This window comes from Chaetodon trifascialis, chromosome 21 (assembly GCF_039877785.1).
Source record: "Chaetodon trifascialis isolate fChaTrf1 chromosome 21, fChaTrf1.hap1, whole genome shotgun sequence".
NCBI lineage: Eukaryota > Metazoa > Chordata > Actinopteri > Chaetodontiformes > Chaetodontidae > Chaetodon > Chaetodon trifascialis.
Genome location: NC_092076.1, coordinates 1,215,434 through 1,233,298, shown reverse-complemented (window position 1 = coordinate 1,233,298; position 17,865 = coordinate 1,215,434). Strand labels below are relative to the sequence as shown.

The window sequence follows — 17,865 nt, the reverse complement described above, 5'->3', positions numbered from 1 at the left end:
GATCTGTGCAGAGCGCCGACATGACAACCAAGACGAGCTTTGCTGTTTTCATGTGCACGCTGGCAGCTCTGTCAGCAGCCGAGGAGGTACAGTGTTTTTGTCTGACTTCTACTGAAATGATGCATTTGTTTTCAGGAGATTTTATCAGGCTTTTTGTATTTTTAGGGCTTATTGAGCGAAAGAAGACGGAATAAACTTTCTATTTTCTCTGCCTCTGCCTCCTTCTCCTCCTCTTCCTCCTCCTCTTTGTCATCATCTTCTTCGTTCTCGTCCTCCTTTGAAAGTTCAGGTGAGAAACTCTGCGTCTGTCAGTGCTGTGTGGTTCTGTACGTTAACATCAGGCTGCTGTGAGCATGAAGTGCATCCTGTGTTTCAGGCTGGGTCTGTCTGAATGGAGGCACCTCGGTTCCAGCCCTGACTTCTGGTGAACACATGTTTTGTTTGTGTGCTGACGGTTTTGAGGGGAAAAACTGTCAAACGGGTAAGAAGCTCACCTGCAAACCGATTTGCATTTACCTTTTTCACGTTAAATCAAACCATCCCTCTGTTCCTTCAGCACAAGACGGTCAGTGCTACATGGGCATGGGACTGAAGTACAGAGGCACAGCGTCTAAATCAGAGAGTGGACGAACATGTGAGGAGTGGGACTCAGACACCAGGGAGCTGTACTTGTCTTCAGATGTTAATTCAGGGAGACACAACTACTGCAGGTAGGCTGCCATAACTCCAGATACACAACACGTACAGCCTGAAATACTACGTGGTAGCAGTACGTCAGGTGAAAGAGCGAGTTGGCCACCAATCACAGGAGATCTGCAGCTCGATCCAGTACAACACACAGTTTAACTTCTGAGAAGATGGTGGAAACAGCAGCGAAAGGGCAGAGAGGACCCAGGAGGCACTGAGACGATGGGGCTCACACTGTTGATGCACTGCCGCCGTCTTGGACTGAAGTTAAAGTGCTGTCTCTCAGCTTTGACCTGAAGGTGTTCACATCCAAACCAGATGAACTGAGCAGTCCTGTGCTGTTCACCAAAGACAGTGTGGATGTTAAAACAGCCACAAGCACTTTCAAAGCCTCTGGAAATGTAGTTTTATATCCTGCAACAAGGAAAGTCAATTTTGGAAGCTGTTTTGTGTCGTGTTAATGTCGGTGCAGAGGCTCAGAAGCTGTTTTCAGGCCCTTTAAAGCTAAAACCCATCTCTTAAAGCCTGTTTCTTATTGTTTCCTTTCAGATCCAATGTGCTGGAGAAAAACTCATATGTCACATGTGATAATAACTACCACCTTGATGTTGTACACTTTGATGTATGAAATGTTTTTCCCCCCACAGAAACCTTCACTTGAGACGCCGTCCGTGGTGTTATGTGTGGAAGAACCAGCGTCTGGTGTGGGAGTACTGTGCTGTTGCACACTGTGGCTCTGGGTCCAGTAAGTGCATTCTCTCATTAGTGTTCCAAGAAAATGGAAACCAGAGCGCATGTTTCATGTTTAAAACTGTCTGATCTTGTAGTTCCGGCCCCGCCTCCGCCTGCACGCACTGATCCGGAGCCAGGTAACCTCACCGCCTCGCTGAACTCATCCTATCTCATTTTCATGCTTCCCTCGACTGTTCTGACTTCGCTTTCATCCCCCAGCTGAGTCCACATGTGGCCAGCGCAGCAGGAGAAAGCTGATGAAGATCGTGGGTGGAACAGTTGCCACCGTGGAATCCCACCCGTGGGTCGCTGCCATATTTTGGCGCAGCAAATCCAAGGAGAGGGTTTTCCGCTGCGGGGGCAGTCTGATCTCAGCCTGCTGGGTCCTCACAGCTGCCCACTGCTTCCCTGACGGGTAGGACGTGAGGTCACTTACTGTAACCACGGCAGGTGCTGAGGAACAGCAGGCTGATCGGACTTGTCTTGTGAATTTGTGTTGCAGCTCCGGCGCCAAAACTCGCCGCTTCTCTGTCGTCTTGGGGAAAAATGCTCTGAATGAGAGCGACCCAGCTGTGGAGCAAACCTTCAGGGTGGAGGAGATCATCGTCCACAAAAGGTTCGACAACAGCGCGGGGAACTTCAACAACGACATCGGTAAGAACACGTCCGCTTCAGCACTGATGAGGTGATGAACTCAAAGCGGTGATTCCTTGATACCTGTGTTGCAGCTCTGGTGAGGCTGAAGGCCACTCGAGGGAAATGTGCAGTGGAGACCAGCTCGGTGAAGACCGTCTGCCTGCCGCCGCCTCAGCAGAGACTCCAGTCTGGTTTCACCTGTGAGATCGCTGGATATGGAAAAGAGAAATTTGGTGAGGAGACTCTTCTGAACGCTGCTGTCCTGTGAGACTGTGCAGTGGACATACAGCAAGAAGTATGTGGACACCCAAACATTACGGCCACATGTGGTGAAGATGAGCCTGCAGCCATGTTTCACTCATCACCACTCATCACTTGCTTCTGTGAGCTTTAAGCTGCATCTCATGGTCTTCAGCTCGGCTGGCTGAGGAAGGATCATGGATCACATCTGACTCTGAAAAGATCATCCTTGATCCGCGCTGATCCCCATGTGAAGACCATGAGGTGCAGCTGAAAGCTCCCAGAGGACTTAAGTACAGCACTTAAATAAATCAGTTCACTCCCCTGATTATGATACTTTTCAAGCCGTAATAACGTGCACAGTATTTGTGTGGTTTTAGCAGTTTTTAATCTCTGCAGGTTTGTGGTATAAGTCTCAGTACCTCAGAGAGGCTCAGGTGAACCTCCTCGCCGATGATGTGTGTCGACAGGACTATTATGAAAACATGATCACCGACAACATGTTTTGTGCCGGGCGTCCTGACTGGAGCCAGGATGCCTGCGAGGTATTCACAACAAGCCCAAACTCGATCAGCCTTCCACAGATCAGCTTGGATTCCTTTTAATGCCGCTCGTTTTCCTTCCAACAGGGAGACTCAGGAGGGCCTCTGGTGTGCGAGGTCGACGGCAGGCTCTTCCTGTTCGGCGTCATCAGCTGGGGCGACGGCTGCGCCAAGGAGTTTCGACCCGGCGTTTACACCCGAGTGACCAACTACAACCGATGGATAGAGGAGAAGACGGGGCTGTCGTTCATCACCGCGGGCTCCATGTTCCCTCAGCTGTGACTGTCAGGCTGAGGAACTGTTCCTGCTGCTCTTTGCTCTTTTTCTTGGTGGCCTTAGAGGATAAAGCTGGCAATATTTTATATTTTTCTTATTTTTCTCAACAAATCCCTCAAAAGAGCTCCAATGTTGTCTGAAACTACCAACAAGACTAAGACAGCCATGAAGGCAGCTCTGCGAGGCTCTACTAGCTAAATGCTAACGTCAGTATGCTGTATAACATGATGTTTAGCAGCCTTTGACACTGTCTTACTTTAGCGTGTTAGCATGCTAAAGCACTAACACAAAGGATGAGGGGAATTATAGGGAACATCTCTTATAATTTTGCACATATTTGGTAACAAACCAAAGTAACGAGCTAACTGAGATGTTCCCTCATGATCAAACGTGCACCTGCTGGTGGCACAAGGTGAAATTTGAGGGAGCCACCAAAGAAATAAGGATGCGTCACAGAGAACGTTAGCGTGAGGTTTCATGGCAGTCCATCCTGTGGTTGTTGAGATATTTCAGTCTGGACCACAGACCACCTGTCGAGTCGCTGCGCTAACGTGGCTAAAAACACATCAATCAACACACACTGTGGTTTATTCTGACTCAGTCACACACACGTGCACACGCACACACACACACACACACACACACACACACACACACACACACACACACACACACACACACACACACACACACCGTCCTGCTGCCACAAACACTCACACAGCACCAAACGTGGATTCATCCACCGCTGAAAATAGTCCCCGACAAACTCTCTTTTACCTCCAGGTTGAGTAACGTGATCAGCTGTTTTTCAGCTGTTTCAGGGTCTTCATTAGGAACCACTGAGCTAAATGTCACCAGCCTTATCTTTAAAGTGGTTTTACATGTATTAGCCCATTTGCTATGAATCAGGTAGCATGAGCCATGTGTTCATCTCCTTCATCCAGTCATGTGTTCACAAAGTGGTGAACCTCGCTCCATCCTTGCCTGTGATTGAGCCTTTCCAGGACGCCCCTTCCACACCCACCCATGATCCTCTCACCCGTGAACCTTATTTTGAGGAGTGTTATCGATCGCGTCGCGTCGCGTTGCGTCAGTGTTACTGTGCATGCATGCACTGCAGAGATGAGTGGAAGCTGTGAGCTGCCTCCAAACAAACAGCCGGAGTCTGAACGTGGTCACTGAGCATTTTACAGTTTAACAGCTAACTCTAAGAGTCCTTTGACTGTTTGTCCTCTGAGGGTTCATGCGACAGCGTTTCTCTGCTGGCTCAGGGTACTTCTGTGCTGATGAGGACTGATGTGTTGCTCTCAGACACAGGCTTTATTTTTGTAGATTTTTCATATTATTTTTGTAGATTTTCTTCACAAAGCTTTAAGCAGATGTTTTTTGTTCATGCAACATTTAAGAAAATAAACAGTTGTTCTGCCGTTTTGGTACATCTTTTGTATTTTGTGGATTTTACACGCTGGAAAAACCTGTTGAACGCTCAGTAAATCAATAAACTACAAACATCTGAGGGAATAAATCAAGAAGTGGTACATCGTTAATGAAACATCTCCACACTTGTAAATATAAATCAAGGTGATATTTTTCTGACAAGTGGTTTTATAGCCTTTAATTATGTTTCTCTAACAGCGTGTAGCAGCTCCTGTTTGCCTGTAAGCCTCCATGACACTGTTCTTACAGCCCAAACGGTTGATTTTATGATGCTGTCATAAAAACAGTGACAGGCCGTTTTAATTAAATGCTGTTTTAATTGGAAGAATAATGAAAAGATGCTCTGGTTATTGAACAGTAAACACTTTAACGTCTTCTCACTTTGCCGTCTTTAAACTTTTGAACAGAAACTCTTCAGCTCGGATTCAAAGTTCAGTCGAGTTCTTCGACTAATAGAAAAGTCCTTTATGGTTCAAAGTGCATCAATGTGTCCTGCTCTTACTCTTACTTCATCTCAGAGGTGAATATTTTGACTGCACTGCATTTGTCTGACAGCTTTAGTTACTCACAGATCACTCTTTCCATCCTCTTCCTGTCCGGTGAAAAGCTCGTATCTCCAGGTGCGTTGATGTTGAAGGATGAAGTGTTCCTGTGGTCTCAGAGATTTCTGCTCTTCACTTCTTTAATCAGCGTGAACGAGAAGATAAACTTACTGTTTGTATTAACGCTGAATCAAAGCCTTCCAGCAGCATCTTCATCCTCAATAAACACAGTTAATGTTCAGACACACTTCAGACACATCATCATCGTCACCTGCGCTGTTCGTTCATTTTTACCACTGCAGCTCCATCTTGTGGTGAAATCAGTAATTAGCAGACGATAATTCAGTGTGTAATGGACTTAAAGGGGCTGAGTGCTGCACACAGGCCTGCAGGGATCTGTGCGAGTCGCTGGCTTTCGTGGTGCACACACAAAGCAAACAGAAAGGCTTGATGCTGCTGCTGTTTCCATTCTGTCACACTGTGACTGAACTCAGCGAATGCGACTGCACAGAAACAGAACAGTTTGCTGAAGCTCGGTGGGCTGAATATGACTTTATTTGACATCCTAGTGAAGAAGTTCTGCACATCTGCGTGCTCATATGCTCGAGCTGAGGCTTGTTAACGTCTGAGTGAGACTGAGCCGCTGAGTCCTCAAAGGAAACGTCCCTCAAACACTCGGCAAAGTGTGTGAGCTCTGCAAGACGAGACACTCCTGGGACTTTTACTGCAGAAATACAGGAACAATGACGATGTACCAGGCTTCTTGTTCTACAGTTTAATCATTTCAAGGCTTTGCAGATGCTGTATTACAGCAGGAAAGACTTGCAGTGAACATTAACTGAGAGGTTATTATGTTTATTAACATTTAGTCTATGTGAGGGAGTGTGCCTGGTTTGGATGTGCTGCTGCTTTTTTAACATTTTGGTAGTTTTCTGTCTTAAAATGTGCTTTAACGGATGAGAAAAAGATGAACAACGTGTCATTGCTTTGGTTTTGTTTGTGCAGACACTTAAAAGCGAACAGCTGGGCGAAGTTGTTCAACCAGCTGGACGTGTTTGGACCTCCAGCCTTCCCCGTATGTTGGTTTTCTTCCTCCTTTGTGTCTCTCCCTGTCTCTGTCTCTGTCTCTGTCTGCAGGTAGTAGATCTGCCCCGCCCACTCACTCATTTCCTGATCTCACCTGATCAAACGTCCAGTCGACTCACCTGACCTCTGGAATGTGTCCACACCTGCTCTCATGGTCAGCTCTGGATCGTGGTTCAGTTCTTCCCAGTGTCAGTGTTTGCTCTTTAAAAGATCGTCCTTTACTTTCAGCACCTCATGTCCTCGCGTCTCACGACAGGACGGCGATAAACCTGACAGTGGACATTCCTGAACACTGTCTCACCAGGACACGATGCTGTGATGGAGGGGTTCTACGGACTTGTAGTCGTTTTGCATCTCTTTGTGTTGTTTTTGGGTCAGTTTGTAGTCACTTGTTGTCATTTTGAGTCTCTAGGTGGTCTTTTGGTGTTTTTTTGCAGTTGTTTAGCATCTCTTTGGAGTGATTTGTGGCTGTTTTGCGTCTCTTTGTGGTCATTTTACGTCTCTTTGTGGTCATTTTGCATCTCGTTTTGGTCATTTATGGTAGTTTTGCATTTCTTTGTGGTCATTTTTCGTCTCTTTGTGATCATTTTCTTTCTTTTCATGGTCATTGTGCGTCTCTTTTTGGTCATTTTTTGTCTCTTTCTGGTCGTTTTGTGTCTCTTTGTGGTCATTTTCCGCGTCTTTTGGCACATAATCAAATGCACTCAAACATGACACTGGTGACAGCGACGGCCTCTTTAAGTCACCAACTGCCATAATGTCTATTTTCAGATGAACCAGTTCAGGTTTGGACTGCATCCAATCATTGGATGTATTGATGGGTGTGGTCTTTACATATTACCACACGTTCAGGTATTTCACCTGTCAGCCCCTGAGGGGCACTCTATTGTACATCTGGGCAGTACTTTTCCACGTTTTGCAGAAGTGATCATCAGCACTGAGTCGTCGAACTGCAGCTCTGTACTGATCATTCACTGCATGTGCGCAGGAGCTGATCTGAGAGCAGCGCACAGACACACCTACTGGAAGCTCGGACGCTGTGAGGTGTGACTGCAGGCGGGACTTTGTGCTCGTCTCCAAACCAACTCAGTTTATTTTCAAAGGACTCTCTGCCAGCGTGTGTGTGCGACATAAAGTAAAGTAAGTACATTTACTCTGAGATAATCGTGCTGTCTTCACCAAAGCTGGAACAAATGTCTGGTGGTTGTGACCACAGGCAGCAGTATGTAAGGACTGTCAGCAGAGGCGACTTCAGGGTTTTGTCTTGTGTGGAGATGAAAGTGTGCTGCAGCGTCCTGAATGCATCAAGCTTCATCCTCGTGTTGTTTGCATGCCTCTGAGCAGTCAGCACATTAATCAAATGACACTTCAGGACAATGTGTGAGCACCTCTTCAGTTTTAATGATGACAAAGTTTCAGTTGCTCACAGCTCGTTTCTTTGCCTCCGTCCTCCAGCAGCCGTCAACATGCCTGAGACTGCAGAGTCCCACGCCGTCAGCCTCACCACCAACCGCAACTGTGTCATAGAGATCACCAATGTCAGCGCTTTCTACTGCCTCATCAACCCAAAGTAAGAGCAGCTGTCAGACAGCGAGGCCTTCCTCTGCTGCGCATGAACCCTTAAAGACGTGAGCAAGACACCAGAAATGTACCTGAATCCCTTTATCGTGTTTATGACAGCAGCAGTGGAAAGTAAGACCTGACATAAAAATCATTTTACGATCAGCTTGTTACAGACTGAATTCACGTCGTGCTGACGTCCCTCGTCATGTCGTCGTGTCTCGTCAAACAAACATGTCACCTCTAAACCTCTCACTGGTCTCATTGAAATTACTGTTTCGGGCCCAAAGAGGTGAAATGATGTAAAAAAAATCTTCATAAAAGCTGAGAACCACTGGACTGAACCAGTTAACTGTATAGTTGAAAGTCGCTCCACCTGCAGCAGCTCCAGCAGTAAAACGCTGCTCAAACATCGACGCTTCAGTGTTTAATGACGTCATTTATATGAATGTATGAGTCGCAGGGACCTCATTGTATTATCAGTATTTAACTTGAATAAACAATCTAAGTGCTTCGTCCACACTCATGGCTGCATCCACCCTCCTCTCCCCTCCAGGGTGTACATGCACAGCGGCTTCACCTTCAGCCCTCCACAGCCGACCGTGCGCACCACTAAGAGCGAGGTGTGCTCTTTCACCAAGGACGACAACACGGCGTCAGGCGCCGTGGGCGTCCTGACCTACGAGCTGCTGGACATGCGCAACCGCCACCGCAACGAGCTGATGGCCGTCATGTTCTCCGTGCCGTTCGACTACAACTTCTACAAGAACTGGCTGGCGGTGGGCGTCTTCGAGCACACGCGAGCCTGCGATAAGAAGCTGTACGAGCTCATGTACGAGGGAAAGGATTTCACCAACTTTGAGCGCCACAAGGCCAACGGCTCGGGGGTGGTGTACAAGGGAAGGGTGGTGGAGGTGAGGGCCTGCATGTCTGATGAAGGCAGGGCTATCATCAAACTGGAGGTGTATGACAGGATGGTATAAGCAGATATTCCTGAAAACATACGTGCAGATGTCTGTCGTTCACATCATGTTTGGGTGCTTTCAACCAATAAAAAACAATTTAAAGGATCCTGATTTTGGTACTGTCTTTCCTTTAATTTGATCACAGTGATAAGTGATGAAACAGGACTCGTTCTTCACTTTGATCACACCGTCTTGAGGTTTGTCTTCACAGTCAGACAGTGGAAACACCCCAGACCCAGACTCTGAAGGTGTGGCGCATAACAGACAGTGTGGTATGAGACAGGGTCATGACAGCTGAACCAACCAGCTCCTGACTTTACAAAACTCAGAGTGTTACAGAGACAGACAACAACACGGTACTGTCGTAATCGATGGCTCCACCCTGGACACCAACCTCAGGTGCTGATGGGGGGAAAAGTCTGAGACGGTGAGCAACAGGGAGTGGCTGTGGGTGGAGACGGTTATGGGTGGGATTTAGGTGTCACACATTCCCCAACAAGAAAGATCTAAGGAGTGAACCGTGAACTGGTTCAGAGCTGGTGTCACCTGAGCGAGCAGCACACCTGTGATCCGGACAGGTAAGGCGGTGTACTGACAGATATTCAGTGATTTGTGGCGTACAGCGGGAGGATTTAGCATGTCCATGAACAGCCGTGTGCATATGTGTGCAGCAACACACAGATCTGCATTTTCCTCTGGTGCTCTGTCGCAGCCTTCAGCAGCAGGATGAGCGAATCAGCAGAGGCTCTGGCAGCGAACCTGACAAGCCGCAGAAATGTCACCATTGAGATCACCAACGTCACCAAGGACTACTGCCTGATCGACCCCGTGTAAGTGCAAGACTCGCGTTGATAAAGAGTGCATGTTTGTTTCCTTTCAGGATGAATCGAGGTTAAAATCCAGTTTTCCAGTGAACCCCTTCGTTATCCACTTTGTGCCTTCAATTCTATTCCTTTTCTGTCTTTTTGGATTTTAAAAAAGGGTTTACCTGGAGAGCGGCAACTGCCACAGCCCACCCCAGCCCACCGTGCGCCCACTGAGAACTGAGGTGTGCAACTTCAGCAAGACCAGCGCCAAAGCCTCCGGCGCAGTGGGCGTCCTGACCTACGACGTGTTTGAGAGGCACAGCAAGGCCGCCAAGGAGACCATAGCCATAATGTTCTCTGTGCCCTACGACTACAACATGTACAAGAACTGGGCAGCCGTGGGAATCTACAGCAAGGGCAAAGAGTGCAACGAGAGTCTGTACAAAGAGATGTATTACAACAAGGAGGAGGGCTTCGTGAGGGAGGAGGCTCACGGCTGCTGCCTCACGTATGAGGGCACGAAGCTGGACGTCATGTGTACCATGTCCCCTATGGGCAGGGCCATTATGAAGGTGGAGGTGTGGGACAAGCTCTTCACTCCGATCATGCAGCAGGCTTTCTGAGCCTGATGATGAGTTTGACACACCAGCGTGCCGCGTTAACGTATGTTTAACCCTTTGTATTCCTGTGCTCTGGTACCAATAAATCCACAAAGAGTCTGATGTGACAGATCACGTGTCTTCCTGATCACTGAGGTAAAAAGGTCCTGGAAAACCTTCAGAACCATCGAGTTCAACTCGAGCAGCAAGTTTGTCTGAATCAGCCATCAAAGTCATTTATGAACCTGCACTTGTTCTTGATTAAACACAGCACAAATATAATTTCTACTTATGTCACATCTTCAGGCAGTCTCATAAAAATGAATGTGATACAAAATAGTGTGAGGTGTGGTTTCTGTTATAAATGTAAAATAAAAAATCACTGACATCATTGAGTAAATAATAAGATAAAATACAAACTGATTTCCAGGATAATGAGGTCTGAGGTTTCTTTGAAATGCCAAAGAATTCTGTGAAGATGAAACTTCACGGAAAAGTCCCTCCAGCTGCAGTGAGAGTCAACCCAGAAGCTCTGAAACAGCTTTTCACCCTCTGCGTGTGTTGCACACAGTCGCCTCCTGGTGGTCCAAAGGTGCAAGTATGACTGCAAACCTGCAGTGTGCATGTACCCAGACAGGGGAAATGACATCATGCATACTGTATAGTAGAGATAGATAGAGAGATAGAATAAATTATGCTGAGCTGGTTAGCTTAGCTTAGCATAAAGACTGGAAACAGAGGGAAACAACTAGCCAGCTCCATCCAAAGGCACCTCTAAAGCTCACTGATGAATGTTTTATCTTTCTTTCAACTTGTTAAATTGTTGGCTTTAACTGTGCAAACGTGTAGATTTTCGTTTCTTTCCTTTGCACAGAGCCAGGCTAGCTGTTCCCCCTGTTTCCAGTCTTTATGCTAAGCTAAGCTAACCACTCTTGTCTTCTAACTTGTTGAAAAGACACTTGACAGTATGTTTAGTGTAGACTAAATAAAAGGAGGATTAACACTTCAAAGACCTGGTCACTGTGGGTGTGCACATCAGTCTGATCCACCGCACCGCTCATAAAAAACACTGATGACAGTGTTGAACCTGTCGGTCAGATACATCTCCAGCGTTTCCAGGGGCATCTTTCTCACATCATATCCCCGGAACTGTTTCTTCGCTGTCTTGCTAACAGGCACAATCTCCTCAGTGCTGTTGCGGTCGTTGCGGCCGATGGCGGCGTATGTGGGGAACTCGTCCTTCAGCTCCTCTGGAAGACTGCTGTTGTAGTTTGGGCAGCAGTAGGCGGACCACATGTACTCGGGCACAGCCACGCGATGGTTCTTGAGCCAGCGCTCGTCCTTTAGGTAAGGGATGATGCCAGTCACTATGTGGGCCTCTCCGAGACAGTAGGCCTGCAGGGTTTTGTTGACAGTCTGCTCCAGGACTTCCCAGGGCCCGTCGTTAGAGCCCACCTTCTGAGGAACTACATTGGTGAGGGTGAAGGTGGCAGAGCGGTCCTCGTGACTCTGGTGGTGAAGGCTGGGGTTCAAGTGGCCACGAGAATAGGTGGAATTAATGTAGTCCAGCTCCACCGCCTGGCTGTCCACCACGTTCTGGTCCAGAGGGCCCGGAAGGAAGGGGACCATGTTGCCATCAGCTCCTGGGTAGGCTAACTGTTTATTGGCAGGTGGAAGGAAAAAACAATGTAGTTTTAAAGATGACTGCATGTCTTACAGACCGTGTAATCCAGAGCAGGAATGAATGAATCTGCTTTTATGAGGGGCTAACAGCTCTCTGAGCTTGGTCTTACTACAGTGGTGCTTTGAGGAAAATGCTAACATCAGCATGCTAACATGCACACAGTGACGTGTTAACATGCTGGTGTTCAGCAGGAGTAATGTTCACCATGTTCACTATCTTTGGTTAGCATGCTAACATCTGCTAATTAGCACTGAGCACACAGTACAGCTGAGGCTGATGGGACCGTCATTAGCTCTGCACCACCAGGAATGTGAATTTCATGGCAATGCAAAGACCAAAGACCTGGACTCACTGATGTCCAGTGTTACTGTCTCCACCTTCAAACCAGAGCTGCAGCTTTCATTGAGGACAGAAAAAGGTCATGTCTTCAGTATCAGTTTCACATTTACATGGAAATCACACACGGTGGCTTTTATGGGGTATAATAAAATTCATTAAATTCTAATAAAAGAGAGCAATTTAGCATTTCTCCATGAGAATTAAATTCCTGGCAGTGTCTTGAAGCAGCTTGTAAACCATCATGTAGGGAGATAAAATGTGCAGAAACAAACCCTCCCCCCGTCCAAAGGGAAGACTGACCTTCATGGTTTTGGAGGGAGATGTTTCATAATCCCATATGGATGTATTGTTCGGCTGTCCAAGTACTTTTGGCCCTTTAGTGTACCACATGAGTTTTCATGGCAATCAAAACCAAAAAGAAGAAAAAAAACAAAAAACAGTTTTCTTTGCACAATGAAGAGCTGACAGACCATAAACACACAAATGAGGCAGTTCCCCATTAGTGGTGCTCATTTCCTCATTTTCTTAATATTTCCTGAAAACACATTACATAATGCACCAGGTGCTGAACTGGAGCATCAGCGTGTCCAAAATGAGACATGTTGTGTCATCGCAGGGACGACAAAGTCAAGCAAGTCGTAAAACTCAAATAAATAAGAGTTTCATCAGGTCAAATCAGAGCCTGTAAACCTACTTCTGTCTTCTTTGAGCTCTAAATACAAAGACAGCGAACTACTCCACCTTTCACCTTCTTTCTTTAAATACACGCTTCAAACCTGTGAATCAGACTACACAGTCTCTGAACATCCTCACCTGTGGCTCATACTTCCAAGATGAGGAGGGTCTCTTTCCCAGCGGTGCAGAGTACAAATAGGCCGAGAACCACGGAGAGCGCCGTGGTCGACTGTACAGCGTGGCGAAGCGGTACTGGTTGTAATAACGCTGGCAGATCGGGGTCCCGGCCAGACCTTTAGGAGGCCACGACTTGTAGAAGACCTGCAGGCACGGAGCGAAATCACCCACATCAGCTGCACAGAGGCACCAGCGTCCAGCTAGGGCCAGGACGACCACAGGCAGAGCACGGTAGGAAGACATTTCGACCACTGACGGCCGGTGGTGTTCACCGCTGTTTAAAGCCTGATGATGTGTCACGCCTCCACACCGACTCTCAGCGAGACGCAGCCAAGCGTGAATTCATTGAGAGCTGTTCCCTTTTCATCAACACATGACCTCCGACTGAAAGCAGAAGCAGTTTCAACATCAGTTTCACGTTCTGTCTTTTTTTTTGCTTGCTACGACTGTTTCACTTCAGCAAATTCCACTTAAAACGAGACTCAAAGACTTTGTTTTAGACACGAAAAGTTGAATTCAGATGACGATGAAGATGAACGCTGACCTCCACCAATAGTCCATGAAAGCGGCCCACAATGGTCCACGTCTCACATCACCCAGACGTGAAAACAACACCTTCTCTTCTTCTTCTAAAGATCCAGGTATTTCTCTCAGGAGTTGGTGAAATGATCTCTCTCATAGCTCAAAGCCTTTTCTTTACTTCCAGCTTCGCTGTAACTGTTAATGCTGAACCTCCCTGGACATTTGTTTCAGGATGAGCTCATTATGCAGCTCAGAGCAGGCGAATGTTTGGAAAAGCTTACTTCATTATGCATTGTGTGGGTGGCCTTTGTGTGTGTGTGTGTGTGTGTGTGGGTGTGTGTGTGCAGAGGGCGGGCTCTGTGGGAAAACTGTAGTCGTCTCCTCCCCTTTCAAAATGCACAGAAGTCTGAAGTGCCCCCCCCCCCCCGTGCTTACATAACTCGGTCAGGGTTGGAGTTTGGATTCTTGTCCATGTAGGCGCTGGGCTCCACTCGGCCAGAGGAGGCTCACAGTGCTTTTCTCCACAGTTGCAGAGATTTAAGGTAAGTTTGAACACTTCCTCTTTTTCTGCAGTACATGAAGTAACTCAGACAAATGGCCTCACAGCGTCGCAGAGCAGACTCTGTTTCCAACAGCTCTGATCACTGGAACTGGCTGATCTGTATGTAAGAATGCACACGGTTCAATTCCTCTTTCAGCTTTGTCAACAACAGACATGCAGAAAGGAAACTGGACACGTGAGGGCATGTTTCTCATGTTGTTAGGAAAAGAGACTCTGCTACGTGCTTTTAGCCTGTTAGCAATCCCCTGCTGAATGCATGAGAGGATTATAGAGCACAGAGACATCAGGCATCCAGTTCATGCACTGGACTTTGATCTGTTGATCAGTGCAACATTCCAGTTATTTTATTCATAGTTCGGGCACTACTTTGTTTCTTCCTGGTTTCATCGCCTCTGCCACAGCTTTAGAATAAAGTAACTCTGGGAAATGTTGTAGAGTTAGAGAAACACAAAACTGCAACAGTGGAAGCATGCAGACGCTTCGTTTCAGTAAAATCACTGTTATCACACTGTGAATGTGCTCCATCAGAAGTAAAAGTCCAGCCTTGAAAATATTACTTAACTATGTATTATCAAGAAAATGTACCTGAAGTATCAAAAGTACAAGTGTGCAGAAAATGTCCCCTGTGACTGTGACACTGTTAAATATTGAGCGCTGCTGCCTTTTCATATTCTTATGATATTATTAGATTATTATGACTCATGCGTTCATTCCTTTTTTGTAGCTGAGCTGGAGCTTGTTTTGAACTATGTCGTGAAAGAATCCTTTCCTTAGAAATAAATCTCCTTGTCTTTTTCTCGAGTATTTGACTCAATTGTTTTGTTTGCAAATTACATAAAATAAAGGCGCTTAATGTTTGTTTTTGTCTAACTAATAGTCCAAATGTCTAAATGATTCAGAATAGATTCAAATCATTAAAACAATGACAAAAAGCTGCAAATATCAGTATGTTTTTGGGTGATGGAGGATAATGTTTTACTAAATAGGATACAGTGACTCCACATGTGTATGAAGGATAAGAGTTGGATTTAAGCATGAATTAGTTCACATTGTTTAGTTTTCTTTGAGTTAAATCATCTTGTCTGTTCTTGTTTCTAAAGGTTACTTATAATTTTGTTTCATTTTGTTTTGGTCATGCTTTTATTGTGTAAAATATGTCAACAAAAAATATTTTTCATAGCTCGTGTGAACAGAATATAAAACCCACAAACTCTTCAACAAATACAGTAAACGCGACCTCATTTGGTGACCACGGCTCTGGGTCCATGTCAGCGTGACACGAGGACTCATCATAACAGGTTGTATGTTTGCTCTTGTCCTCAGAGTCCATCCATGGGGAGCCTCCCAGGAGTTTCACTTCTGCTTCTGGCGCTGAGTCTGTCCCTCCTGACCAGTCCCAGCGTCCAGGGCGGAAAGATTCTGGTGTTCCCTGTGGATGGCAGCCACTGGGTCAACATGAACCTGATGATCCAGAGTCTCCATGCCAGGGGCCATGAGGTCACCGTGGTCCGCACAAACACCAGCTGGTACGTCAAAGAAAACGCTCCACATTACCGCTCCATCACCGTCACCTTAACAGAGGCCATCAGCATCGAGGAGGAGGACTTCTTTGAGACCTTCCTGGTCAAGATGCTGGCAGTTAAGAAAGAAATGTCTCTTACTAACTTTGTGAGGTTCTTTTGGGAAATGCTCAGTTCTCTGTCTAACATTCACTACCAGGCGAGCCTGTTGGTGGTAGAAATATTTGAGAACAAGACTCTAATGCAGAGTATTCGAGACACTCAGTTTGACGTGGTTCTTCTGGACCCGGGAGTGCCTGTGGGCGTCCTGGTGGCTCATGAGCTTAAGCTGCCAACTGTATTTAATGTGAGATGGATCACCAGTGGAGAGGGGCATTTTGTGGTCGCTCCATCTCCACCATCCTATGTTCCAGCTTCAGGAAATGCCATGTCAGATAAGATGACCTTTCAGCAAAGGGTCCAGAACACCTTATTCTATATCCTCAACACATGCATTGACAAGTTCATCGTATGCCCTCACTATGATAGACTGGTTGAAAGGTACTTTGGTCCAGATGTGAAATTCTATCACCTTCTACAAGGAGCAGACATCTGGCTCATGAGGGTGGACTTTGTCTTTGAGTTCCCCAGACCCACCATGCCAAACATCGTCTACATCGGAGGTTTTCAGAGTAAGCCTTCTGAGCCGTTAACGTCAGAGCTGGAGGAGTTTGTCCAAAGTTCAGGAGAGCATGGATTCATCCTGATGTCTCTTGGTACACTGGTCAAAGGCCTACCTATAGAAATCACTTCTGAAATTGCTGCTGCCTTTGCCCAAATACCTCAGAAGGTCATATGGAGGCATGTCGGTGAGCGCCCCAACAATCTGGGCAACAACACACTGCTGGTAAAATGGCTGCCCCAGACCGACCTCTTGGGTCACCCAAAGATTAAAGCCTTCGTGGCTCACGGTGGTACAAACGGGATCTATGAGTCCATCTACCACGGCGTGCCGATAGTGGGCATACCCCTTCTGTTTGACCAGTTTGAGAATGTTTTGAGACTGGAGGTGCGAGGAGCCGCTAAGGTGGTGGATGCAACCAAAATCACTCGCCAGAACTTCCTTGAAGCTGTACAAGAAGTTCTGCAGGATCCGTCCTACAGAAACAACATGAAGCGTCTGTCTGCTCTCCATCGGGACAAACCAATGCATCCTCTGGAAACGGCCCTTTACTGGATCGAGTTAGTTATGAGGCACAAAGGAGCTTCACATTTACGCACTGAGTCTTACAAGATGCCCTGGTATGCCTACTATTCTATAGATGTTATATGCTTTTTGGTGGCAGTCTTGTTGATGCTGACAGTCATTGTGGTGAGATCAATACGATTCCTTTGCTTTGGACTCTGCAGGAGAAGAAAACCAAAGCAGGAGTAGTTCCTGACTCCTTTTATGTCATCTTTAAGGAGAGAGCTGGCAATGGTCTCCAAACAGTGCTGCTCTGTGGAGAATAATGGTGCTCCACAGGTCAATCCACCACTTTTGACTCTTGACACGTTTGACTGAAATTACTTGGTGACTATTGAACGGATGAACATGAAATTTTATGCAGTCGTGGTCCGCAGAGATTACATCTAACTCTGTTTGCTAGTCCTGACAGAAACTTTCTTCATTGGTTTTGGTCTTTTAAATTGTTAATCCATCCATCCATCCATTTTCTATACCACCTATACCTCTCGGGGTTGCGGGGGGGCTGGAGCCTATCCCAGCTGTCAATGGGCGAGAGGCGGGGTACACCCTGGACCAGTCGCCAGTCGATCGCAGGGCAACGGAAATTGTTAACAATAATCAAAATATAGGAATATAGGATAGCATCACACAGCCTTATCCACACACACACACACACACACACACACACACACACACACACACACACACACACACACACACACACACACACAGTGTACACAGATCTGACATCTAGAAGGTAGAAAAACACTCTTATCTGTCTTATTTTATGTTTTCATAAGGATTGCTTTTCCAAATGAATGCTGTAAATTCATATTGTGAATCATAACATGAAGAAAGAAAATACAGTCTGTTAAATCTGTTCTGATCTATTCAAATTTATACTCCAACTAATAAAAAGTAAGAAAAGACTTCCTGCCAGATTCTGTCTTTATTCTCTACAATCGAGCAATGAAAAGTTAGACTCTGGAGGCTGAATGTGAGAACATGAACACTGTCACCGTGTTATAGATTTTAATACAGACTGTAAAGAAGTTATATACAAATACAGAG

The 17,865-nt window shown here is 46.3% G+C and overlaps 4 protein-coding genes and 1 pseudogene across 5 annotated transcripts; 4 read left to right on the top strand and 1 right to left on the bottom strand.

The window, feature by feature from the left end:
* Nucleotides 1-3,228, top strand: plaub (plasminogen activator, urokinase b). The gene is made up of 11 exons (XM_070990791.1): nucleotides 1-86; nucleotides 166-289; nucleotides 377-481; nucleotides 557-710; nucleotides 1,335-1,432; nucleotides 1,515-1,556; nucleotides 1,639-1,834; nucleotides 1,922-2,073; nucleotides 2,148-2,288; nucleotides 2,695-2,840; nucleotides 2,925-3,228. Exons 1-11 carry the CDS (start codon nucleotides 21-23, stop codon nucleotides 3,117-3,119), a joined length of 1,419 nt encoding a protein of 472 aa, XP_070846892.1. The 5' UTR covers nucleotides 1-20; the 3' UTR covers nucleotides 3,120-3,228.
* Nucleotides 3,229-7,133: 3,905 nt separating this feature from the next.
* Nucleotides 7,134-8,721, top strand: LOC139350003 (DELTA-sagatoxin-Srs1a-like). Its single transcript, XM_070991090.1, has 3 exons — nucleotides 7,134-7,318; nucleotides 7,637-7,748; nucleotides 8,295-8,721. The coding sequence occupies exons 2-3, from the start codon at nucleotides 7,645-7,647 to the stop codon at nucleotides 8,719-8,721; spliced, it is 531 nt and encodes a 176-aa protein (XP_070847191.1). The 5' UTR covers nucleotides 7,134-7,318; nucleotides 7,637-7,644.
* Nucleotides 8,722-9,208: 487 nt separating this feature from the next.
* On the top strand, nucleotides 9,209-10,204 carry LOC139349751 (DELTA-actitoxin-Afr1e-like). 2 transcript variants are annotated; one of them, XM_070990729.1, is made up of 3 exons: nucleotides 9,209-9,281; nucleotides 9,416-9,533; nucleotides 9,685-10,204. In XM_070990729.1, exons 2-3 carry the CDS (start codon nucleotides 9,430-9,432, stop codon nucleotides 10,130-10,132), a joined length of 552 nt encoding a protein of 183 aa, XP_070846830.1. In that variant the 5' UTR covers nucleotides 9,209-9,281; nucleotides 9,416-9,429; the 3' UTR covers nucleotides 10,133-10,204. The 2 variants fall into 2 exon arrangements, with proteins under 2 accessions (XP_070846830.1, XP_070846831.1); XM_070990730.1 differs by having other exon boundaries at nucleotides 9,223-9,281; nucleotides 9,385-9,533.
* A 117-nt stretch (nucleotides 10,205-10,321) lies between these two features.
* LOC139349870 (endonuclease domain-containing 1 protein-like) lies at nucleotides 10,322-13,230 on the bottom strand. Its single transcript, XM_070990908.1, has 2 exons — nucleotides 12,945-13,230; nucleotides 10,322-11,764 (listed from the first exon to the last, which is right to left on the bottom strand). Exons 1-2 carry the CDS (start codon nucleotides 13,224-13,226, stop codon nucleotides 11,144-11,146), a joined length of 903 nt encoding a protein of 300 aa, XP_070847009.1. The 5' UTR covers nucleotides 13,227-13,230; the 3' UTR covers nucleotides 10,322-11,143.
* A 731-nt stretch (nucleotides 13,231-13,961) lies between these two features.
* Nucleotides 13,962-17,720, top strand: LOC139350146 (UDP-glucuronosyltransferase 1-2 pseudogene; annotated as a pseudogene).
* Nucleotides 17,721-17,865: the final 145 nt, after the last annotated feature.